The sequence below is a fragment of the Nansenia antarctica genome (assembly GCF_963989245.1).
Source record: "Nansenia antarctica genome assembly, chromosome: 4".
NCBI lineage: Eukaryota > Metazoa > Chordata > Actinopteri > Argentiniformes > Microstomatidae > Nansenia > Nansenia antarctica.
Genome location: NC_137689.1, coordinates 19640825 through 19666949, shown reverse-complemented (window position 1 = coordinate 19666949; position 26125 = coordinate 19640825). Strand labels below are relative to the sequence as shown.

Here is a 26125-nt window from a genome sequence, read left to right as displayed (position 1 = left end):
GTTTGTTCGTTTTAGGAATAATGCAATGGTTCTGTTTCTCATCGGGACATTATCGTAGCCAGTAGTCAGGACATGATGTCGCTGTTGACCGTGGTTATGAAACTATAATATACTTTTCACGAACTCCTCCTTCATTGTCTGGCTCTGGCATCCATTGCGGGCAGGGTTTTGCCAGTACTCTACCTCCTTGAAATAATAAAGGAACGTTTGGAATGATATCCCGGCCAACTGAAACATATGTTTTAAAAACATTTCGTATTTTGTGAACACTGGACGTTTCACATTAACCGTGTATAGCAATGGGCCTCCATGGATGTATCTTGTTTCGGATTTTGCTGCTCTTTTGTTTATGGGATTTATCTTCCGGTCAGATTGCTTATTCTGTGTCAGAGGAGGTGAACAAGGGAACCATTGTTGGGAATATAGCAAAGGATCTACATCTCAATGTTCAGGAACTGGAGTCCCGTATGTTTCAGATTGTATCTGGATCCAACAAGAAATATTTCGAGGTAAATCTCAAAACAGGTGCTCTGTTTGTGAGTGAGAGAATTGACCGAGAGGAGCTATGTGTGACAAACAAGAAATGTTCCTTAAATCTCGAGGCTCTTGCACACAACCCTCATAGTCTTTATAGAATTGAGATAAATATATTAGACATAAATGACAACTCTCCATCATTCTCAGTGAAAACACTTACATTGAATATAACAGAGAATGCCATTGCAGCAGAGACATTCTATTTGCCTATTTCAGAGGATCTGGATTCTGGCAGTAACTCTGTGAACACGTAGAAGCTGAACCCAAATGAACATTTCTCTCTCGAAGTACAGAGTGGTGGAGATCAGTAGGGATGCTCCGATTTATCGGCCACCGATTTAAATCGGCCGATTTCACTCCAAATGACTCGATCGGTGATCGGCAAAAATGGCCGATCGCAAAAAAAAAGCTAAAAATATGTAGGCTATCCAGTCAGTAGGCCTACAGTTATGTATTTTTTTTAAAATCGGTATCGGTATCGGTTGATCTTGAGGAAAAAAATCGGTGATCGGTATCGGCCCCAAAAATCCAGATCGGAGCATCCCTAGAGATCAGAGTGTGTCTGCTGAGTTGGTGCTACAGAAATCTTTAGACCGAGAGAAACAGGCGGTGATTAATCTTATCCCAACTGCTGTTGATGGAGGAAAACCTCCACGGACCGGGACGTTACAGATCACTGTAAATGTGATTGATGTTAATGACAATAGTCCCGTTTTCAGCAAACCTCTTTATAAAGTAAAGGTGAATGAGAATGCCCCGATGGGTACAAAGGTAATTGCCCTTTCTGCAACGGATTTCGATGAAGGAGTAAATAGTGAAATACAATATTCTCTAGTCGGACAAGGAGCTGAAAATGAAGCTAATGTATTCGCTATTATTCCCGAGACAGGTGTGATTGAGGTAAAGGGGCCTATTGATCATGAAGAAATTGCAGCGATTGAATTAAGGGTCCAAGCAAAAGATAAGGGTCTTCCGCCCAGGAGTACACATTGCAAAGTTTTAGTTGAAGTCGTTGATGAGAATGATAACGCTCCTGAAATATCAGTGACGTCACTCATTGACACGGTTCGTGAGGACATGAAAACAGGCACCGCTGTTGCCTTGGTCACAGTTACTGATAAAGATGGTGGCAAAAATGGAATGGTGCAGTGTAACATTGCTGCCTCAGTTCCCTTCAAATTGGCGCCTTCATATAAGAATTACTACTCTCTATTAGTAGATGGTCCACTGGACAGAGAGCTCGCTTCACTTTATAACATCACCATCATCGCTACAGATGAAGGGACTCCACCTCTGTCCAGCACCAGTGTTATTACGGTCCATGTTTCTGATGTGAATGACAACGCGCCTCACTTTTCAGAACCCGTTTTTAACGTGTATTTATAGGAGAATAGTCCCGTTGGATCTCGTATTGCCAGTGTAACTGCACATGATTCAGACACAAATGAAAATGCTCAAACTTATTATTCATTGCTCGAAATGAAGAATGGTTTACCCTTGTCTGCGATGATAAACATCAACTCTTTAACTGGTGAAATATACAGCATGCAATCGTTCAACTATGAAGAGGTGAAACAATTCAAGTTCCAAGTTCAGGCCACAGACTCTGGCGTTCCTCCACTAAGCAGCAACGTGACTGTGAACGTTTTTATCCTGGATGAGAATGACAACAGTCCTGTTATTCTCCCGTCCTATTCTGACCACGGCTCTATTAATTCTGAGAACATTCCCTATTCTGCTGAAGCGGGCTACTATGTGGCCAAGATCAGGGCTGTAGACGCTGACTCTGGTTATAATGCGCTACTGTCTTATCACATCTCTGAACCGAAGGGGACCAATCTCTTCAGGATTGGAACCAGCAACGGAGAAATAAGGACTAAGAGACGCATGAGTGACAATGACTTAAAAACTCACCCGTTGATCATTCTGGTGTCTGACAATGGAGAACCTTCACTGTCTGTGACTGTATCTATTGATGTTGTGGTTGTTGAAAGTACAGGTGACATGCAGACAAGTTTCAGACAACTTCCTGTAAAGGAGGAGAGTTTTTCAGATTTCAATCTGTATTTGCTCATCGCCATTGTCTCAGTATCATTGATCTTTCTACTGAGTCTCATCAGTTTGATCGCTGTAAAATGCCACAGGACAGACGGCAGTTTCAGCAGGTACAGCGCCCCAATGATCACCACACACCCTGACGGGAGCTGGTCTTACTCCAAATCTACTCAGCAGTATGACGTGTGTTTTAGCTCCGACACAATGAAGAGTGACGTAGTGATGTTTCCTACACCGTATCCACCTGCTGATGCGGAGCTGATCAGTATTAATGGAGGAGACACTTTTAATAGGACAATAACTCTACCCAACACTGACAAGGTAAGAAAAACAGCCATACTTTTTTTTTTTTACAAATAAATAGATCTTTGGAAAGCAGCCTTAATCCAAAAGAATTCCACCAAGGGCCGGTTTCACAAACAATGATTAAACCTAGTCCTTGGCTAAATCACACTTCCAATGTAAAATCTCCATTGAAAATGCTTTTTAGTCTAGGATTAGGCTCAAGCCTGGTCTGTGAAACCGGTCCTGTATGCCTATTTGTTTAGCTAATGCTATTGGCACACTGACCTTCTAGAGTAGGAGATTCTTTAAAAGAAAAAACAAGTTGTAACTCCTCCTATCAAATCCGTTTCGACTGTTTCCAGCACCTCACTGGTGGACAGCGACACCGCGAGATAACTGATCTCCATTGGTTTGCACTGCAGTAAATTCAGACCAAATAGGAAAGACCAGTTAATGGAAAAACGAGAAAATGCACCTACTCTTTCACTTGGATTCTTGTCGTGGCTATCATGAAACTATGTCCATTTCTAATGCGATTATTTCAGATGGGAATTAAGCAAGTAACATGTGTCTCATATGCTTGCTTGCTTACTGAAGCAACAGCAGAGCTATAAGTTGGATCTATAAGGTACTATGGAATATGATTTATTCTCTCTCGAATCTATTGTAACGGAAACATCCTTAAAGAGTATTGTTAAATTATGTAGAACAGTTGCTTTTTTGGGGAAGTGCGATGTCCAGAGACATATGGCAATAGCTTGTATCATGTATTTATGTGTTTGATTTTAGCCCCCATGCCCGAGGTTTTTATAATTCTTGTTCTATTCATGTTTTATAATGGGCCTTGTGTCTCTGAAACAGGCGCGTAGGCTATTTGGATTTGTATCGGCTACTTGTTTTGTGATAGCCTATAGTAGGCTTGCCATGGTTCGTATCAAAATTGTGTTTAGCAATGATGTATTGCTTATGTTTCTCGTGAAGTTATTGGGTCACTATCCCACTTGTTAGCACAAGATGTCGCTGTAGACCATGATTATGAAACGTTTAATTTCTGCGGACTCCTCCTTTCTTGTCTGGTACAGGCATTGGGGGAAGGGTTTTGTCAGTGCTATAGCCTACCTACTTTAATTCGTATATGAACGATTTGAATTATATTATGGGACTTGCTCTCATCGTCTGCTGAAACTATCTTTTAAATTCCTTATACTTTCCTATTTTGTGAACACTGGACGTTTCACATGAACCGTGTATAGAAATGGGCCTCCATGGATGTATCTTGTTTCGGATTTTGCTGCTTCTTTGTTTATGGGATTTATCTTCCGGTCAGATTGCTTATTCTGTGTCAGAGGAGGTGAACAAGGGAACCGTTGTTGGGAATATAGCAAAGGATCTACATCTCAATGTTCAGGAACTGGAGTCCCGTATGTTTCAAATATCCGGATCCAACAAGAAGTACTTTGAGGTAAATCTGAAGACCGGTATTCTGTTTGTGAATGAGAGAATCGACCGGGAGGAGCTCTGCTCAAATACTCCAAAATGCTCAATTTATTTAGAGGCCATTGCTCACAATCCTGCGAGGCTTTACCGTGTTGAAATAATGATTGTAGATGTCAATGATAATTCACCATCATTTCCGCTAAAAGAACACATTTTGAATATATCTGAAATGTCAACTGCAGGAGAGAGATTCTCTCTTCCTATGGCCAGTGACTTTGATGTTGACAGCAATACAGTGAAAACATACAAGCTGAGCCCAAATCAGCACTTCTCTCTGGATGTACAAAGCGGTGGAGAGCAGAGTGTATCTGCGGAGTTGGTGTTGCAGAAAGCTTTAGACCGAGAGAAAGAGGCTGTGATCAAACTTACATTGACTGCTGCTGATGGAGGAAAACCTCCCAGATCTGGGACATTACAGATAATAGTGAATGTTATGGATGTCAATGACAATACTCCAGTTTTTATAAAACCACTCTACAAAGTGACGGTGAAAGAGAATGTTTCGTTTGGCACTCATTTGATTACTCTCTCTGCAACGGATTTAGACGAGGGTCTGAATAGAGACATTGTATATTCTATCATAGGTCACGGAAATAGCAAAGTAAACGAAATATTCTTGATTGATGCCGATACCGGGGTTCTTAAAGTGAAGGGTGCTCTTGATTATGAAGAAACCCCCGCTGTTGAGTTGCGTGTCCAAGCGAAAGATAAAGGCCAACCTGCAAAAAGTACGCAATGTAAAGTCTTAATCGAAGTTATTGATGTGAATGACAATGTTCCAGAAATATCAGTGACTACAGTTAATGACATTGTTAAAGAGGACACTAAGCCTGGTGCTGCTATTGCTTTTATTACTGTCTCTGATAAAGATGGCGGTAAAAACGGATTGGTAGATTGTCACATTTCCGATTCAGTTCCGTTCAGATTAGAATCCTCCTACAATAACTATTATTCGTTAGTAGTGGATGGACCACTGGACAGGGAGATAGCTTCTCAATACAATGTCACAATTACTGCGACAGATGAGGGGAGCCCGCCCCTCTCTAGTGCGAGTGTTATTACTGTACACATTTCTGATGTTAATGACAACCCACCTCGCTTCTCAGAGCCTGTTATGAATGTGTATTTGACAGAGAATAGTCCCGTGGGAGTTCTGGTAGTTCGTTTAAATGCGCATGATTCAGATGAAAACAATAATGCTCATGTATCATATTCTCTATTAGAAAAAAGCGATAATTATAGGCTTACATCACTCTCCACAATGCTCAACATAAACTCTTTAACAGGTGAAATATACAGTTTGCAGTCATTTAATTACGAGGAGGTGAAAGCCTTCCACTTCCAAGTTCGGGCCACAGACTCAGGCGTTCCTCCACTAAGCAGCAACGTGACTGTGAACGTTTTTATCCTGGATGAGAATGACAACAGTCCTGTTATTCTACCGCCCTATTCTGACCACGGCACCGTTAATTCTGAGAACATTCCCTATTCTGCTGAAGCGGGCTACTATGTGGCCAAGATCAGGGCTGTAGACGCCGACTCTGGTTATAATGCGCTGCTGTCTTATCACATCTCTGAACCGAAGGGGACCAATCTCTTCAGAATTGGAACCAGCAACGGAGAGATCAGGACTAAGAGACGCATGAGTGACAATGACTTAACAACTCACCCGTTGATCATTCTGGTGTCTGACAACGGAGAACCTTCCCACTCTGCGACTGTGTCTATTGATGTTGTGGTTGTTGAAAGCACAGGTGACATGGAGACAACTTTCAGACAACTTCCTGTAAAGGAGGAGAGTTTTTCAGATTTCAATCTGTATTTGCTCATCGGCATTGTCTCAGTATCAGTGATCTTTCTACTGAGTCTCATCATTTTGATCGCTGTAAAATGCCACAGGACAGACGGCAGTTTCAGCAGGTACAGCGCACCAATGATCACCACACACCCTGACGGGAGCTGGTCTTACTCCAAATCTACTCAGCAGTATGACGTGTGTTTTAGCTCCGACACAATGAAGAGTGACGTAGTGATGTTTCCTACACCGTATCCACCTGCTGATGCGGAGCTGATCAGTATTAACGGAGGAGACACTTTTAATAGGACGAGAACTCTGCCCAACACTGACAAGGTAAGAAAAACAGCCATTTAAAATGTACTAACGAATAGAATTTGGGGGGGGGATATCAACTATGGAAATTATTTCCTTTATTTTTAGCTTTTACTGATAACAAGGCTTTATTTCATTTTAACAATCAATCCACACTATCAATCACTTCTAGATAGAATTAGTACAATACATTTCCTACCAATCTCAAACAAACCACTCAATTAGTATGTTTATTGATAAACGATGTGCTCACTGACACTGTAGATTAGCACGACTTCATGAAATCCGTTTCGTCTTGTTCATCAATCTACAGCGACATCACGAGATACAGTCCCTCCAGTAAGTATTCACCCCCTGTATTTAAAAAAAATATTTGGTTGTAATTATGTAATCAACCTGACTTAAAAAACAAATGTATGCTCATGGTTAGGGTAACGGTTGAGCTTACGTAGATCATTGCAATGACCAGCTCATAAGTGGCAATCCCAGGAAATGCACATAGCCTACTCTTTATATTATTTTCGGATAGGATAAGTGTTAATAAATTTCCTCATCGGAGGGAATTAAGCAGGTTCACACGCGATTGCTTATTAAATCAACAGTGCAACACGAGTTGTGTCTATATTGTCGACTATGATTTACGTTCTCTCGAATCTATTCAAGAAACAATACATGAGAGGCCATTGTTACTTTTTTTCTTCTTTCTGTTTAATCATGTGACGTGGTCGTAGACATTAGGCGAAGGTGCTAAATTAAACACGTACCATCTTCTTAAACAGCTATCCCATTGTTGTGCGATGTAAAACGTTGACTTTTTTCCAGGGATGTGTCTGTGCAAAAACGTTCGATGGTGTTAGGAATGATGCATTGGTTCTGTTTCTCATGGGTCAATATCATGTCCACTGGTAAACACAAGATGTCGCCGTAGACCATGATTACGAAAATGTAATATCATTTTCACAAACTCCTCCTTCATTGTCTGGCCCTGGCATCCATTTCGCAGAGGGTTTTGTCAGTGCCATACCGACTTTCATTCGTTAAGAAACATTTGGAATGGTATAAGGGAAGTCGATCTCAATGCCTGTTGAAATGCAATATATGTTTTTTCATATATTCACCTAAGGTGCACATTGGACGTTTCAGATGAACATTGGATAACAATGGGCCTCCATGGATGTATTTTGTTTCGGATTCTGTTGTTTCTTTGTTCATGGGATTTATCTTCCGGTCAGATTGTTTATTCTGTGTCAGAGGAGGTGAACAAGGGAACCGTTGTTGGGAATATAGCAAAGGATCTACATCTCAATGTTCAGGAGCTGGAGTCCCGTATGTTTCAGATTGTGTCTGGATCCAACAAGAAATATTTCGAGGTAAATCTCAAAACAGGTGCTCTGTTCGTCAGTGAGAGAATTGACCGAGAGGAGCTATGTGTGACAAGCAAGAAATGTGCCTTAAAACTAGAGGCTCTTGCACACAACCCTCATAGTCTTTATCGAATTGAAATAAATATCTTAGACATAAATGACAACTCGCCATCTTTCTCAGTGAAAACACTTACATTGAATATAACAGAGCATGCCATTGCAGGAGAGACATTCTATTTGCCTATTTCAAAGGATCTGGATTCTGGCAGTAATTCTGTGAAAACGTACAAGTTAAGCCAAAATGAACACTTTTCTCTCGAAGTACAGAGGGGTGGAGATCAGAGTGTGTCTGCTGAGTTGGTGCTACAGAAATCTTTAGACCGGGAGAAACAGGCTGTGATTAATCTTATACTAACTGCTGTTGATGGCGGAAAACCTCCCAGGACTGGGACTTTGCAGATCACTGTGAATGTGATTGACGTTAATGACAATAGTCCCATTTTCAGCAAACCTCTTTATAAGGTAAAGGTGAATGAGAATGCCCCGATGGGTACAAAGGTAATTGCCCTTTCTGCTACGGATTTCGATGAAGGAGTAAATGGTGAAATACAATATTCTCTAGTCGGACAAGGAGCTGAAAATGAAGCTAATGTTTTCGCTATTATTCCTGAGACAGGTGTGATTGAGGTAAAGGGACCTATTGATCATGAAGAAAATGCAGCAATTGAATTAAGGGTCCAAGCAAAAGATAAGGGTCTTCCGCCCAGGAGTACACATTGCAAAGTTTTAGTTGAAGTCGTTGATGAGAATGATAACGCTCCTGAAATATCAGTGACGTCTCTCATTGACACGGTTCGGGAGGACATGAGAACAGGCACCGCAGTTGCCTTGGTCACAGTTACTGATGAAGATGGTGGTAAAAATGGAATAGTGCAGTGTAACATTGCTGCCTCGGTTCCTTTCAAGTTGCAGCCCTCATATAAGAATTACTACTCTCTATTAGTAGATGGTCCACTGGACAGAGAGCTCGCCTCACTTTATAACGTCACCATCATCGCTACAGATGAAGGGACTCCACCTCTCTCCAGCACCAGTGTTATTACCGTTCATGTTTCTGATGTGAATGACAACGCGCCTCACTTTTCAGAACCAGTTTTTAATGCGTATTTAAAGGAGAATAGTCCCGTTGGAGATCGTATTGCCAGTGTGACTGCGCATGATTCAGACATAAATGAAAATGCTCAGATGTCTTATTCATTGCTCGAAATGAAGAATGGTTTACCCTTGTCTGCAATGATAAACATAAACTCTTTAACTGGGGAAATATACAGCCTGCAATCGTTCAACTACGAAGAGGTGAAACAACTCCAACTCCAAGTTCAGGCCACAGACTCTGGTCTTCCTCCACTAAGCAGCAACGTGACTGTGAACGTTTTTATCCTGGATGAGAATGACAACAGTCCGGTTATTCTCCCGCCCTATTCTGACCATGGCTCTCTTACTTCTGAAAATATTCCCTATTCTGCTGAAGTGGGCTACTATGTGGCCAAGATCAGGGCTGTAGACGCCGACTCTGGTTATAATGCGCTGCTGTCTTATCACATCTCTGAACCGCAGGGGACCAATCTCTTCAGAATCGGAACCAGCAACGGAGAGATCAGGACTAAGAGACGCATGAGTGACAATGACTTAAAAACTCACCCGTTGATAATTCTGGTGTCTGACAATGGAGAACCTTCCCTTTCTGCGACTGTATCTATTGATGTTGTGATTGTTGAAAGTGGAGGTGACATACAGACAACTTTTAGACAACTGCCTGTAAAGGAGGATATTTTTTCAGATTTCAATCTGTATTTGCTCATCGCCATTGTCTCAGTATCAGTGATTTTTCTACTGAGCCTCATCAGTTTGATCGCTGTAAAATGCCACAGGACAGATGGTAGTTTCAGCAGGTACAGCGCCCCAATGATCACCACACACCCTGACGGGAGCTGGTCTTACTCCAAATCTACTCAGCAGTATGACGTGTGTTTTAGCTCCGACACAATGAAGAGTGACGTAGTGGTTTTCCCGACATCATTTCCACCTGCTGATGCGGAGCTGATCAGTATTAATGGAGGAGACACTTTTAATAGGACGAGAACTCTGCCCAACACTGACAAGGTAAGAAAACAACCATAACAAGTTTACCATCAAACATCATCCTATGCTATATGGCAGTTCTTTGTGGCACTCCCTTTAAAGCGTATACTGATAACTTTTAATCATAAATCCACTCGCTGTCACTATAGTCTTAGTCGTACAATCAGTAAAAAATAAAAATAAAAATCACTTACTTTGTATGTTCCATAAACTACTTGCGGACTCTGACTTTGTACATTATGATACGTGAGTTAAAACCCCAAGTCGAGCATCCTCCTATCAAATCCGTTTCCTCTGTGTTCAGCACCTCAACAGTGGACAGCGACAACGTTGTTTCCATTGGATTGCAATGCAGTAAACTCAGATCATCCAATATTAAAATAGTAAGAGTGACGTAGTGGTTTTCCGGACATCATTTCCATCAGATCTTGCCGAGCAAAAATGTTACATACCAATATCCTTGTTTTGAAAATCACCTTTTACGGTACAAGTTAGTTTTTTCCACTTTGTCTTAAGCTTTTACTGATAACCAGCCTTGTATTTCCTTTTAATAATCAATCCTTACTCCCTATCTTTCGCTAATCTAATTCGGTTACTAAATGTCCTTCCACTATCTAAAACACATTTATTCACTTAGTGTGTGTATAATTGAACTATTTGCACACTGACTTTGTAGAGTACCACGTCTTGGCATGAGTCAAGCTTTCTCTTATCAAATGTGCTCTGTTCGGTCCCTCTTCACTGGACAGTGACACAGAGATATAATAGTCGTCTCCATTGGGTTGCACTTGAGTAAGCTTCGATCATAGGCTTGTGTATTGGAAACACCAGTGCATAAGTAACAATACCAAGAAATTAGTTCACTCCTTCTCTTGTCTTGGAGAGTATAGTCGACCAAGTCCATTACCAATAACCTCATCTCGGAGGCAATTAAACATGTAAGGATGTTTACATGCTTGCTTACGAAAGCAACATTGCAGCAATATGCATTTTGTCTATCTTGTTTAATATGATTGACTTTCTCTCGAATCTATTTGGCTAGTAATTTAACCCAAACATTATTCTTGAACAGTGTTACGTCCACATGTGTCCTTGTTGTGTTTCCTTCCATTCTGTGTTCTCCTAAATCATTCTCCATCCAGGTGTTGTCAATTGGCCAATCATTCCCTCATTCATCATCCCACTCCCATCCAATCAGAAGGCTGCCCATTCTCCAATCAGAGGGCTGCCCGTCTGTTTAAATGCTCCTCCTTGTCTCCCATTGTTAGTTGACTGTTTGGTTGTGTTTTGTTTGTTAGTTTGTCAACTCTTAGTTTCTTAGGTTGTTTGTGTTATTTCGTACGTACCTTTTTCATGTAGTTGTTTGTTTAGAGTAAGATTAAGTTTGGTCGTTTGTTTGTTTGATTTAGTATTGACTACAGTTTATTTTCTATTTTTGTATTGTCACACACTAGCCATAGGAAACAGGCGTAGGTGAGATACCCTTGGGTATACATTCCATCACGTAGACTCATCTATGTTAAATACATTAGGCAAAGGAGCGGCTGTCATTATGTAGAATTGTAATCACTGGTAGGGTCTCACGTTATTCTTTTGTTTCTTTGGGTTGACACCGCTCATAGTCTACCTGTTGTCCTATGGCTTGTGTTTTTGTACACCACCATTTGTTTATTAAATCATTGCACTTTAGTTCGTTTGTGTTGTGCCTTTTATTTAGTCTTTTCCCTCCCACACTACAAGTGGCAGCGTACTTACACCCTTTATGTTACGGCTCCCCCTACACCCCCTAGACGTAGAGCCATAAGACCTGGGGTTCGTAACAAACAGCTATCACATTGTTATGCTACTGTTGTAGAATGCTGGCTTTTTCAGAGATGTGTGTACATTTGTCAAGTGATTCCCACACACATTCAAAGACCTAAGGCAATAGCTTGTTTCTTACTGTATGATTTTAGCCCCGCTGCCCAAGGTTTTTTGTAATTCATATCCTATTAATATTTTGCAAAGGCACTCGTATACTTCAGATTGTATCTGGATACAACAAGAAATATTTCGAGGTAAATCGAAAAACAAGTGCTCTGTTTGTGAGTGGTAGAATTGACCGAGAGGAGCTATGTGACAAGTAAGAAATGTTCCTTAAATGTAGAGGCTCTTGTACACAACCCTCTTAGCCTTTATATAAATTGACCTTTTAGTGAATTAGCTTAATGTCACACTGAAAAAAAAAGAGAAACATCCAACCTTTAATTGAAGGTAAATTTATTCTAAGAAAATAATTCTTACAAAACTATGTATGCCACAACTATTGGCACCCTTGCACGTAATACTTTGTACACCCTCCCTGGAATCTGAGACCATTCCTCTTTACAGAATCTCTCCAGATCATCCAGGGTCCTAGGTCCTCTCTTGTGCACTCTTCTCTTCAGCTCAGCCCACAGGTTTTCAATGGGGTTTAGGTCAGGGGACGAAGATAGCCATGGCAGAAACTTGATTTTGTGTTCAGTGAACATTTTTCTGTGTTGATTTGGATGTATGTTTTGGATCATTGTCCTGCTGGAAGATCCAATGACAATCTAGTTTTAGTTTCCTGGCAGAGGCAGCCAGATTCATATTTAAAATGTCCAGGTATTTCATAGAGTTCATGGACTTCATGCAATGTACCTTAACAAGTTTCCCAGGGCCTTTGGAGGAAAAACAGCCCCACAACATCATAAAAACTCCACCATACTTCACAGTGGGGATCAGCTTCTTTTGGGTATAGCCATCCTTCTTTTTACGCCAAACCCACCTTGAGTGTTTGTTGCCAAAAAGCTACAATATTTGCTTCATCTGACCATAGAACACGGTTCCAGTGAAAGTTCCAGTAGCGTTTAACATACACCAGGCACTTACATTTTTAGTGACAAAATAAACTCCTCTTACAGATAAGTTTGTAACAGTTCCAGTTGCTTTGAACTTTTGAAGTATAGCCCTAACTGTAGTTATGGGGATTTTCAGGTGAACAGCTATTTATTTTTTATAACGATTCCCTTACTTATGAAGCTCAACACACTGTTCCCTCATTTGATTTGTGTGTTCTCTTATCTTCCCCACGTTAATGTATGAATATGGGAATATGGACACCTCATAGTTATACCCCAGTGAAACAGGAACTCATGGATTACTGCTTGAATGTTCCTCAACACTGATCAACTTTAAAAAAAAAAAAAAATATAAATGGAAAAAATGCTTCAGTTACATTTTGTTCATAAGAATTTCTTGGGGTGGCTATAATTGTTGCACACATGGTTTTTATAGAAATAATTATTTCTAGATGACAGATGTTTTTTTCTCAGAATACATTTCCTTCAATTAAAGGTTGGATGTTTCACATCTTTTTCAGTGTGACCTCAGTGTGCTAAATCATTTTTTATAACCCTGACATTTTTTATAACCCTGACATTTTTTATAACCCTTTTACTCGTCTTTACCAGGGGTGCCAATAATTGTGGAGGGCACTGTATATATGTCTAGAATCTAGATGATCAAATCCGTTTCGTTTGTTCAGCACCACAGCTGTGGACAGCGACATCGCGATACAACTATAGTCTCCTTTGGATTTCACTGCAGTAAACATCAGATCATATATTAGAAATATCAGTTAATTACTGGCAATACACATACTTTTTCTCTTGGCTTGAAGAGTAGGCTAGTCGACCATGTCCGTTTCGAATCTCTGAGGGAATTAAGCAAATGCTTACTCACAAAAACAACAGTGCAATAGTTAGAGTTTTGTTGATCATATATCGTCGAATATGATACATTTCTCTCGAATCCATTCGTTTTTTCGTCATAAAAACCTATCATTTTGTTGTTTTTTCGGGGACTTTTCGATTTCCCCCCATATTCAGCGATAGGCTTCTCTCGTACTGTAGATCATGCCTTAGGCATTTCCCCCCATTCCAATGATTTCGAAATTCATATTCTACTGATGTTATGTAATAGCCTGTCTGAAACCGTCTCCTTTTGGGATTTGTATTCTAGGCTACTTGTGTTGTTGTATTAGTTGTGTTAGTTGATTCAATCTGGTTTGTTGATTTTAGGAATAATGCATTGGTTCTGTTTCTCATCGGAATATCATCGTAACCAGTAGTAAGCACAAGATGTCGCTGTAGACCGTGGTTATGAAACTATAATATACTTTTCACGAACTCCTCCTTCATTATTCTGGCTCTGGCATCCATTGCGGGCAGGGTTTTGCCAGTACTCTACCTCCTTTAAATCATAAAGGAACGTTTGGAATGATATCCGGGCCAACTGAAACATATGTTTTTAAAACATTTCGTATTTTGTGAACACTGGACGTTTCACATGAACCGTGTATAGCAATGGGCCTCCATGGATGTATCTTGTTTCGGATTTTGCTGCTTCTTTGTTTATGGGATTTATCTTCCGGTCAGATTGCTTATTCTGTGTCAGAGGAGGTGAACACGGGAACCGTTGTTGGGAATATAGCAAAGGATCTACATCTCAATGTTCAGGAACTGGAGTCCCGTATGTTTCAGATTGTATCTGGATCCAACAAGAAATATTTCGAGGTAAATCTAAAAACAGGTGCTCTGTTTGTGAATGAGAGAATTGACCGAGAGGAGCTATGTGTGACAAGCAAGAAATGTTCCTTAAATCTCGAGGCTCTTGCACACAACCCTCATAGTCTTTATCGAATTGAAATAAATATAATAGACATAAATGACAACTCGCCATCATTCTCAGTGAAAACACTTACATTGAATATAACAGAGAATGCCATTGCAGGGGAGACATTCTATTTGCCTATTTCAAAGGATCTGGATTCTGGCAGTAACTCTGTGAACACGTACAAGCTGAGCCCAAATGAACATTTCTCTCTCGAAGTACAGAGTGGTGGAGATCAGAGTGTGTCTGCTGAGTTGGTGCTACAGAAATCTTTAGACCGGGAGAAACAAGCTGTGGTTAATCTTATACTAACTGCTGTTGATGGAGGAAAACCTCCCCGGACCGGGACGTTACAGATCACTGTGAATGTGATTGATGTCAATGACAATATTCCCGTTTTCAGCAAGTCTCTTTATAAAGTAAAGGTAAATGAGAATTCCCCGTTGGGTACAAAGGTAATTGCCCTTTCTGCAACGGATTTAGACGAAGGCGTAAATAGTGAAATACGATATTCTCTTGTCGGACAAGGAACTGAAAATGGAGCTAACCTGTTTGTTATTGTCCCCGAGACAGGTGTGATTGAGGTAAAGGGACTTATTGATCATGAAGAAAATGCAGCGATTGAATTGAGAGTCCGGGCAAAAGACAACGGCCATCAGCCAAAGAGTACACTCTGCAAAGTTTTAGTTGAAGTCGTTGATGAGAATGATAACGCTCCTGAAATATCAGTGACGTCACTCATTGACACGGTTCGGGAGGACATGAAAACAGGCACCGCTGTTGCCTTGGTCACAGTTACTGATAAAGATGGTGGTAAAAATGGAATAGTGCATTGTAACATTGCTGCCTCGGTTCCCTTCAAGTTGCAGCCCTCATATAATAATTACTACTCTCTATTAGTAGATGGTGCATTGGACAGAGAGCTCGCTTCACTTTATAACGTCACCATCATCGCTACAGATGAAGGGACTCCACCTCTCTCCAGCACCAGTGTTATTACCGTTCATGTTTCTGATGTGAATGACAACGCGCCTAATTTTTCAGAACCAGTTTTTAACGTGTATTTAAAAGAGAATAGTCCCGTTGGAGATCGTATTGCCAGTGTAACTGCACATGATTCAGACACAAATGAAAATGCTCAAACCTCTTATTCATTGCTCGAAATGAAGAATGGTTTACCCTTGTCTGCGATGATAAACATCAACTCTTTAACTGGTGAAATATACAGCATGCAATCGTTCAACTACGAAGAGGTGAAACAATTCAAGTTCCAAGTTCGGGCCACAGACTCTGGTGTTCCTCCACTAAGCAGCAACGTGACTGTGAACGTTTTTATCCTGGATGAGAATGACAACAGTCCTGTTATTCTCCCGCCCTATTCTGACCACGGCTCCGTTAATTCTGAGAACATTCCCTATTCTGCTGAAGCGGGCTACTATGTGGCCAAGATCAGGGCTGTAGACGCCGACTCTGGTTATAATGCGCTGCTGTCTTATCACATCTCTGAACCGAAGGGGACCAATCTCTTCAGAATTGGAACCAGCAACGGAGAAATAAGGACTAAGAGACGCATGAGTGACAATGACTTAAAAACTCACCCGTTGATCATTCTGGTGTCTGACAATGGAGAACCTTCCCTGTCCGCGACTGTGTCTATTGATTTTATGGTTGTTGAAACTACAGGTGACATGCAGACAACCTTTACCCAACTGCCCGTAAAGGAGAATATGTTTTCAGATTTAAACCTATATCTGCTCATTGCCATCATCTCAGTATCGGGGATCTTTCTACTGAGTCTCATCAGTTTGATAGCTGTAAAATGCCACAGGACAGACGGCAGTTTCAGCAGGTACAGCGCCCCAATGATTACCACACACCCTGACGGGAGCTGGTCTTACTCCAAATCTACTCAGCAGTATGACGTGTGTTTTAGCTCCGACACAATGAAGAGTGACGTAGTGGTTTTCCCGACGTCATGTCCACCTGCTGATGCGGAGCTGATCAGTATTAATGGAGGAGACACTTTTAATAGGACAAGAACTCTTCCCAACACTGACACGGTAAGACAAACAGCCATTTAAAGTGTACTACCCAATAGACAATTTGGGGAAATTAGCCTAGGCTATATTACTGGACTTCGTTGTGGCACTTTCTTTTAAGCTTTTACTGGTAATCAGGCTTCATTCATTTTTAAAACCCCCTACCTGTCATTCACTTCTAATGATATTCGTAGGATATTCGTCACTTATGTCATTTATTTAACCCCAGCGCTAATCTGTAAAGTCAATGTCTAAATAGGCCTACACGAAAAAATGTATAGCGTAGATAGATTATCAAAATTCGTTTCGTCTGTTCAGCACCACTACTGTGGACAGCGATATCGCAAGACAAATAATATGGTCTCTTTTGGATTGCATTGTAGTATGATCCGATCATATGGAAATACCAGTTAATTACTGGCAATACACTTACTCCTTCGCTTGGCTTGGAGAGTAGACTATAGTCGACCATGTACATTTCGAGGTAATTAGGCAAGTAAGTAGGTGATTGCTTACAAAAGTAACAGTGAAACAGTCTTTCAGTGTTTTGTCCATATCATCGATATTATTATTTTTCTCTCGAATCTATTCGTTTTTTTTACCCAAATCTTCTTCAGAAACAGCTACCACATTGTTGCTTTTTCAGGAACTTGTCTGCATACTCTGTGCGACCCCCCCCCCCCCCCTATTCAGGGATATAGCTTCAGGTTTGATTGATTGATTGATTGATTGAGAATGTTTATTTTGGTCCCCTATGCAATTCACAATACAGATATAAAAAATAATAATATAGATTATAATAATAAATATGCACACAGTCACAATTCATAACACTAGGACCAAAAAGGTGTAGGCTGAAGCCGTGGCTTATTGCGCCTACCCTTGTTACATGTATGCATGTCCCCCCATGAATGCATAATCAAAACATTGAAACTTTTATAAACAAAATTTCACTTACGCATGTCAACAAAAAGTTCAAAAAATACCAAACAAAAACTATATTTAAACCTCTGTTTTATACTTGTTAATCATCTTATTTTTAAATAATTTTTAAAATCCTTTTAGTGTACTACACATTTTCATTTCCTTTTCAAAAGTATTCCATAAATTAACTCCTTTAACTGTTATACATCTTTGTTTTGCATTTGTTCTAATCTTTGTTTTCATAAACATACATATTCCTCTGAGTTCGTAACTACTCTGTCTAACTTGAAATAGTCTCTGGATACAGTCTGGAAGCATCTTATTTTTTACTTTATACATTACTTGTGCCATTTTGAAGTCCACCAATTCTTTAAATTTGAGATCATAGGTGTTTATGAATAATTTGTTAGTTGGTTCTTGATAGGCAGCTCTGTTTATAATTCGTATAGCTCTTTTCTGTAGTAAATAAATTGGATTTGTGATTGTTTTGTATGTGTTTCCCCACACTTCCACACAGTAAGTTATGTATGGAACTATTAGAGAACGGTACAATATGTGTAATGAATTTGGATTAAGTATGTCTTTCGTTTTATGCAGTATTGCAATAGACTTTGATATTTTAGTCTTTAAGTAGTTTATGTGTGTTTTCCAACATAGTTTGTGGTCTATAACAACTCCCAAACATTTGTTTTCATAAACTCTTTCAATTTCAACATTATCTATCTTGATTTGTACTTGACTATTCATTTTTCGATTTCCAAATATCATAAGTTTAGTTTTTTCTAAGTTCAATGAGAACTTGTTTGTGTCAAACCATCGTTTTATAGTTTTTAGTTCCGTTTCCACTGTATCCAGAAGCTGCTCCAAATCTTTGCCAGAGGTATGTCACATGTCATGCTTTAGACATTTTCGCTCATCCCAATGATTACGAAATTCATATTCTACTGATGTTTTGTAATCGATCGTTGTATGAAACAGCCACGTATTTTTGAGAAGTGTATGCTGGGCTACTAGTGTTGTTGTGTCAGTTGGGTTAGCGTTATTCAAACTGATTCGGTGATTTTGGGAATGATCCGGTTCTGTTTTTCATCAGAACATTATCATGCCCACTAGTATGCACACGATGTCGCTGTAGACCGTGGTTATTAAACTGTTGTTTAATTTCTACAGACTCCACCTTTCTTGTCTGTCACAGGCAACCATTGCGGGCAGGGTTTTGTCAGCACTATACCTACTTTAATTCTTAAAGGATCATTTGAAATAATATGAGGCGAATTTATCTCACTGCTTCCTGAAATATCGGACTTTTTAAACCTGTTCTTTGTTGAACGCTGGACGTTTCATGTGAACCGTGGACAGCAATCATGTCCCTCCATGGATGTATTTTGTTTCGGATTTTCGTTCTTCTTTGTTTATGGGATTTATCTTCCGGTCAGATTGCTTATTCTGTGTCAGAGGAGGTGAACAAGGGAACCGTTGTTGGGAATATAGCAAAGGATCTACATCTCAATGTTCAGGAACTGGAGTCCCGTATGTTTCAGATTGTATCTGGATCCAACAAGAAATATTTCGAGGTAAATCTAAAAACAGGAGCTCTGTTTGTGAGTGAGAGAATTGACCGAGAGGAGCTATGTGTGACAAGCAAGAAATGTTCCTTAAATCTCGAGGCTCTTGCACACAATCCTCATAGTCTTTATCGAATTGAGATAAATATTTTAGACATAAATGATAACGCACCATATTTCTCAGTGAGTACACTCACATTAAATGTTACAGAGCATGCCATTGCTGGAGAGACATTCCTTTTGCCTATTTCAAAGGATCTGGATTCTGGCAGTAATTCTGTGAAAACCTACAAGCTGAGCGCAAATGATTTTTTCGCTCTGGATGTACAAAGCGGTGGAGAGCAGCGTGTGTCTGCGGAGTTGGTGTTACAGAAAACTTTAGATCGAGAAAAACAAGCTGTGATTAATCTTATACTAACTGCTGTTGATGGAGGGAAACCTGCCAGGACCGGTACGTTACAGATCACTGTGAATGTGATTGATGTCAATGACAATTATCCCGTTTTCAGCAAACCTCTTTATAAAGTAAAGGTGAATGAGAATGCCCCGTTGGGTACAAAGGTAATTTCCCTTTCTGCAACTGATTTTGATGAAGGAGTAAATAGTGAAATAAAATATTCTCTTGTTGGACATGGATCTGAAGATGGAGCTAACTTGTTTGCTATTGTCTCTGAGACAGGAATCATTGAGGTAAGGGGACTTATTAATTATGAAGAAAATGCTGCGATTGAATTGAGAGTCCTAGCAAAAGATAAGGGTCTTCCGCCCAGGAGTACACATTGCAAAGTTTTAGTTGAAGTCATTGATGAGAATGATAACGCTCCTGAAATATCAGTGACGTCACTCATTGACACCGTTCGGGAGGACATGAAAACAGGCACCGCTGTTGCCTTGGTCACAGTTACTGATAAAGATGGTGGTAAAAATGGAATAGTGCAGTGTAACATTGCTGCCTCGGTTCCTTTCAAGTTGCAGCCCTCATATAATAATTACTACTCTCTATTAGTAGATGGTCCACTGGACAGAGAGATCTCTTCACTTTATAACGTCACCATCATCGCTACAGATGAAGGGACTCCACCTCTCTCCAGCACCAGTGTTATTACCGTTCATGTTTCTGATGTGAATGACAACGCGCCTCACTTTTCAGAACCCGTTTTTAACGTGTATTTAAAAGAGAATAGTCCCGTTGGAGATCGTATTGCCTGTGTAACTGCACATGATTCAGACACAAATGAAAATGCTCAAACCTCTTATTCATTGCTCGAAATTAAGAATGGTTTACCCTTGTCTGCAATGATCAACATCAACGCTTTAACTGGGGAAATATTCAGCATGCAATCGTTCAACTACGAAGAGGTGAAACAATTCAAGTTCCAAGTTCAGGCCTCAGACTCAGGTGTTCCTCCACTAAGCAGCAACGTGACTGTGAACGTTTTTATCCTGGATGAGAATGACAACAGTCCTGTTATTCTCCCGCCCTATTCTGACCTCGGCTCCGTTAATTCTGAGAACATTCCCTATTCTGCTGAAGCGGGCTACTATGTGGCCAAGATCAGGGCTGTAGACGCCGACTCTGGTTATAATGCGCTGCTGTCTTATCACATCTCTGAACCGAAGGGGACCAATCTCTTCAGAATTGGAACCAGCAACGGAGAAATAAGGACTAAGAGACGCATGAGTGACAATGACTTAAAAACTCACCCGTTGATCATTCTGGTGTCTGACAATGGAGAACCTTCCCTGTCCGCGACTGTGTCTATTGATTTTATGGTTGTTGAAACTACAGGTGACATGCAGACAACCTTTACACAACTGCCCGTAAAGGAGGATATGTTTTCAGATTTAAACCTATATCTGCTCATTGCCATCATCTCAATATCGGGGATCTTTCTACTGAGTCTCATCAGTTTGATCGCTGTAAAATGCCACAGGACAGACGGCAGTTTCAGCAGGTACAGCGCCCCAATGATCACCACACACCCTGACGGGAGCTGGTCTTACTCCAAATCTACTCAGCAGTATGACGTGTGTTTTAGCTCCGACACAATGAAGAGTGACGTAGTGGTTTTCCCGACGTCATGTCCACCTGCTGATGCGGAGCTGATCAGTATTAATGGAGGAGAAACTTTTAATAGGACAAGAACTCTTCCCAACACTGACAAGGTAAGAAAAACAGCCATTTAAAGTGTACTACCCAATAGACAATTTGGGGAAATTAGCAGGCTATATTACTGGACTTCGTTGTGGCACTTTCTTTTAAGCTTTTACTGGTAATCAGGCTTCATTCATTTTTAAAACCCCCTACCTGTCATTCACTTCTAATGATATTCGTAGGATATTCGTCACTTATGTCATTTATTTAACCCCAGCGCTAATCTGTAAAGTCAATGTCCAAATAGGCCTACACGAAACAAATTATAGCGTAGATAGATTATCAAAATTCGTTTCGTCTGTTCAGCACCACAACTGTGGACAGCGACATCGCAAGTCAAATAATTATGGTCTCCTTTGGATTGCATTGTAGTATGATCCGATCATATGGAAATACCAGTTAATTACTGGCAATACACTTACTCCTTCGCTTGGCTTGGAGAGTAGACTAGTCGACCATGTCCATTTCGAGGTAATTAGGCAAGTAAGTATAGGTGATTGCTTACAAAAGTAACAGTGAAACAGTCTTTCAGTGTTTTGTCCATATCGTCGATATGCATTTTTTTCTCTCGAATCCATTCGTTTTTTTTAAACCCAAATCTTCTTCAGAAACAGCTACCACATTGTTGCTTTTTCAGGAATTTGTCTTCATACTCTGTGCAACCCCCCCCCCCCCCTATTCAGAGATATAGCTTCAGGTATGTCACATGTCATGCTTTAGACATTTTCGCTCATCCCAATGAATACGAAATGCATATTCTACTGATGTTTTGTAATCGATCGTTGTATGAAACAGCCACGCATTTTGAGAAGTATATGCTGTGCTACTAGTGTTGTTGTGTCAGTTGGGTTAGCATTATTCAAACGGATTCGGTGATTTTGGGAATGATCCGGTTCTGTTTTTCATCAGAACTTTATCATGCCCACTAGTATGCACACGAGGTCGCTGTAGACCGTGGTTATTAAACTGTTGTTTAATTTCTACAGACTCCACCTTTCTTGTCTGTCACAGGCAACCATTGCGGGCAGGGTTTTGTCAGCACTATACCTACTTTAATTCTTAAAGAATAATTTGAAATAATATCAGGCGAATTTATCTCACTGCTTGCTGAAATATCGGACTTTTTAAACCTGTTCTTTGTTGAACGCTGGACGTTTCATGGGAACTGTGGACAGCAATCATGTCCCTCCATGGATGTATTTTGTTTCGGATTTTCGTTCTTCTTTGTTTATGGGATTTATCTTCCGGTCAGATTGCTTATTCTGTGTCAGAGGAGGTGAACAAGGGAACCGTTGTTGGGAATATAGCAAAGGATCTACATCTCAATGTTCAGGAGCTGGAGTCCCGTATGTTTCAGATTGTATCTGGATCCAACAAGAAATATTTTGAGGTAAATCTAAAAACAGGTACTCTATTTGTGAGTGAGAGAATTGACCGAGAGGAGCTATGTGTAACAAGCAAGAAATGTTCCTTAAATCTCGAGGCTCTTGCACACAACCCTCATATTCTTTATCGAATTGAGATAGATATCTTGGACATAAATGATAATGCACCATCTTTCTCAGTGAGTACACTCACATTGAATATAACAGAGAATGACATTGCAGGAGAGACATTCATTTTGCCTATTTCAAAGGATCTTGATTATGGCAGTAACTCTGTAAAATCCTACAAGCTGAGTCCAAATGAACACTTCTCTCTGGATATACAAGGCAGTGGAGAGCATAGTGTGTCTGCTGAGTTGGTGCTTCAGAAACCTTTAGACCGAGAGAAAGAAGCTGTGATTAAGCTTGTACTAACTGCTGTTGATGGCGGAAAACCTCAAAGAACCGGGACGTTGCAGATCACTGTCAATGTGATTGATGTTAATGACAATAAACCAGTTTTTAACAAGGCTCTTTATAAAGTAAAGGTAAATGAGAATGCCCCGGTGGGTACAAATGTAATTTCTCTTTCTGCGACGGATTTGGATGAAGGACTAAATGGCGAAATAACATATTCGATGGTCGGACAAGGAGCTGAATATGGAGCTCGTGTGTTCTCTGTTGTTCCTGAGACAGGTGTGATTGTGGTAAAGGGGCTTATTGATCATGAAGAAAATGCAGCGATTGAATTGAGAGTACGAGCACAAGATAACGGCCACCCACCAAAGAGTACACTCTGCAAAGTTTTAGTTGAGGTCGTTGATGAGAATGATAACGCTCCTGAAGTATCAGTGACGTCACTCATTGACATCGTTCGGGAGGACATGAAAACAGGCACCGCTGTTGCCTTGGTCACAGTTACTGATAAAGATGGTGGTAAAAATGGAATAGTGCAGTGTAACATTGCTGCCTCGGTTCCTTTCAAGTTGCAGCCATCATATAAGAATTACTACTCTCTATTAGTAGATGGTCCACTGGACAGAGAGCTCGCCTCACTTTATAACGTCACCATCATCGCTACAGATGAAGGGACTCCACCTCTCTCCAGCACCAGTGTTATTACCGTTCATGTTTCTGATGTGAATGACAACGCGCCTCACTTTTCAGGACCCATTTTTAACGTGTATTTAAAAGAGAATAGTCCCGTTGGAGATCGTATTGCCAGTGTAACTGCACATGATTCAGACACAAATGAAAATGCTCAAACCTCTTATTCATTGCTAGAAATTAAGAATGGTCTACCCTTGTCTGCAATTATCAACATCAACGCTTTAACTGGAGAAATATTCAGCATGCAATCTTTCAACTATGAAGAGCTGAAACAATTCAAATTCCATGTTCAGGCCACAGACTCTGGTGTTCCTCCACTAAGCAGCAACGTGACTGTGAACGTTTTTATCCTGGATGAGAATGACAACAGTCCTGTTATTCTCCCGCCCTATTCTGACCATGGCTCCGTTAATTCTGAGAACATTCCCTATTCTGCTGAAGCGGGCTACTATGTGGCCAAGATCAGGGCTGTAGACGCCGACTCTGGTTATAATGCGCTGCTGTCTTATCACATCTCTGAACCAAAGGGGACCAATCTCTTCAGAATTGGAACCAGCAACGGAGAAATAAGGACTAAGAGACGCATGAGTGACAATGACTTAAAAACTCACCCGTTGATCATTCTGGTGTCTGACAATGGAGAACCTTCCCTGTCTGTGACTGTGTCTATTGATGTTGTGGTTGTTGAAAGTACAGGTGACATGCAGACAACTTTTAGACATTTGCCTGTAAAGGAGGATATTTTTTCTGATTTCAATCTGTATTTGCTCATCGCCATTGTCTCAGTATCAGTGATCTTTCTACTGAGTCTCATCAGTTTGATCGCTGTAAAATGCCACAGGACAGACGGCAGTTTCAGCAGGTACAGCGCCCCAATGATCACCACACACCCTGACGGGAGCTGGTCTTACTCCAAATCTACTCAGCAGTATGACGTGTGTTTTAGCTCCGACACAATGAAGAGTGACGTAGTGGCCCCGACATCATTTCCACCTGCTGACGCGGAGCTGATCAGTATTAATGGAGGAGACACTTTTAATAGGACAAGAACTCTTCCCAACACTGACAAGGTAAGACAAACAGCCATTTAAAGTGTACTACCCAATAGACAATTTGGGGAAATTAGCCTATTACTGGACTTCGTTGTGGCACTTTCTTTTAAGCTTTTACATTCACTTCTAATGATATTCGTAGGATATTCGTCACTTATGTCATTTATTTAACCCCAGCGCTAATCTGTAAAGTCAATGTCCAAATAGGCCTACACGAAAAAAATTATAGCGTAGATAGATTATCAAAATTCGTTTCGTCTGTTCAGCACCACAACTGTGGACAGCGATATCGCAAGACAATAATGGTCTCCTTTGGATTGCATTGTAGTATGATCCGATCATATGGAAATACCAGTTAATTACTGGCAATACACTTACTCCTTCGCTTGGCTTGGAGAGTGGACTAGTCGACCATGTCCATTTCGAGGTAATTAGGCAAGTTAGTAGGTGATTGCTTACAAAAGTAAAAGTGAAAGTCTTTCAGTGTTTTGTCCATATCGTCGATATTATAATTGTTCTCTCGAATCTATTCGTTTTTTTAACCCAAATCTTCTTCAGAAACAGCTACCACATTGTTGCTTTTTCAGGAACTTGTCTCCATACTCTGTGCGACCCCCCCCTATTCAGAGATATATAATTTCAGGTATGTCACATGTCATGCTTTAGACATTTTCGCTCATCCCAATGATTACGAAATTCATATTCTACTGATGTTTTGTAATCGATCCTTGTATGAAACAGCCACGTATTTTGAGAAGTGTATGCTGGGCTACTAGTGTTGTTGTGTCAGTTGGGTTAGCGTTATTCAAACTGATTCGGTGATTTTGGGAATGATCCGGTTCTGTTTTTCATCAGAACATTATCATGCCCACTAGTATGCACACGATGTCGCTGTAGACCGTGGTTATTAAACTGTTGTTTAATTTCTACAGACTCCACCTTTCTTGTCTGTCACAGGCAACCATTGCGGGCAGGGTTTTGTCAGCACTATACCTACTTTAATTCTTAAAGGATCATTTGAAATAATATGAGGCGAATTTATCTCACTGCTTGCTGAAATATCGGACTTTTTAAATCTGTTCTTTGTTGAACGCTGGACGTTTCATGTGAACCGTGGACAGCAATCATGTCCCTCCATGGATGTATTTTGTTTCGGATTTTCGTTCTTCTTTGTTTATGGGATTTATCTTCCGGTCAGATTGTTTATTCCGTGTCAGAGGAGGTGAACAAGGGAACCGTTGTTGGGAATATA

General features: G+C 40.5%; 4 protein-coding genes and 1 pseudogene across 5 annotated transcripts; all 5 read left to right on the top strand.

The window, feature by feature from the left end:
• The first annotated feature begins 299 nt into the window (after nt 1-299).
• Nucleotides 300-2952, top strand: LOC308155847 (protocadherin alpha-2-like; annotated as a pseudogene). The gene is made up of 2 exons: nt 300-844; nt 1086-2952. The product of its transcript is annotated as a protocadherin alpha-2-like (transcript).
• A 1180-nt stretch (nt 2953-4132) lies between these two features.
• Nucleotides 4133-6526, top strand: LOC308155846 (protocadherin alpha-2-like; the record flags this gene model as incomplete). Its single annotated transcript, XM_080529217.1, has 1 exon — nt 4133-6526. The coding sequence occupies one exon, from the start codon at nt 4133-4135 to the stop codon at nt 6524-6526; it is 2394 nt and encodes a 797-aa protein (XP_080385343.1).
• Nucleotides 6527-7379: 853 nt separating this feature from the next.
• Nucleotides 7380-16745, top strand: LOC308155845 (protocadherin alpha-2-like; the record flags this gene model as incomplete). Its single annotated transcript, XM_080529216.1, has 4 exons — nt 7380-7389; nt 7736-7854; nt 8101-8175; nt 14889-16745. The coding sequence occupies 4 exons, from the start codon at nt 7380-7382 to the stop codon at nt 16743-16745; spliced, it is 2061 nt and encodes a 686-aa protein (XP_080385342.1).
• Nucleotides 16746-18991: 2246 nt separating this feature from the next.
• LOC308155844 (protocadherin alpha-2-like) lies at nt 18992-21379 on the top strand (the record flags this gene model as incomplete). Its single annotated transcript, XM_080529215.1, has 1 exon — nt 18992-21379. The coding sequence occupies one exon, from the start codon at nt 18992-18994 to the stop codon at nt 21377-21379; it is 2388 nt and encodes a 795-aa protein (XP_080385341.1).
• Nucleotides 21380-22527: 1148 nt separating this feature from the next.
• LOC308155843 (protocadherin alpha-2-like) lies at nt 22528-24912 on the top strand (the record flags this gene model as incomplete). The annotated part of the gene is made up of 1 exon (XM_080529214.1): nt 22528-24912. One exon carries the CDS (start codon nt 22528-22530, stop codon nt 24910-24912), a length of 2385 nt encoding a protein of 794 aa, XP_080385340.1.
• Nucleotides 24913-26125: the final 1213 nt, after the last annotated feature.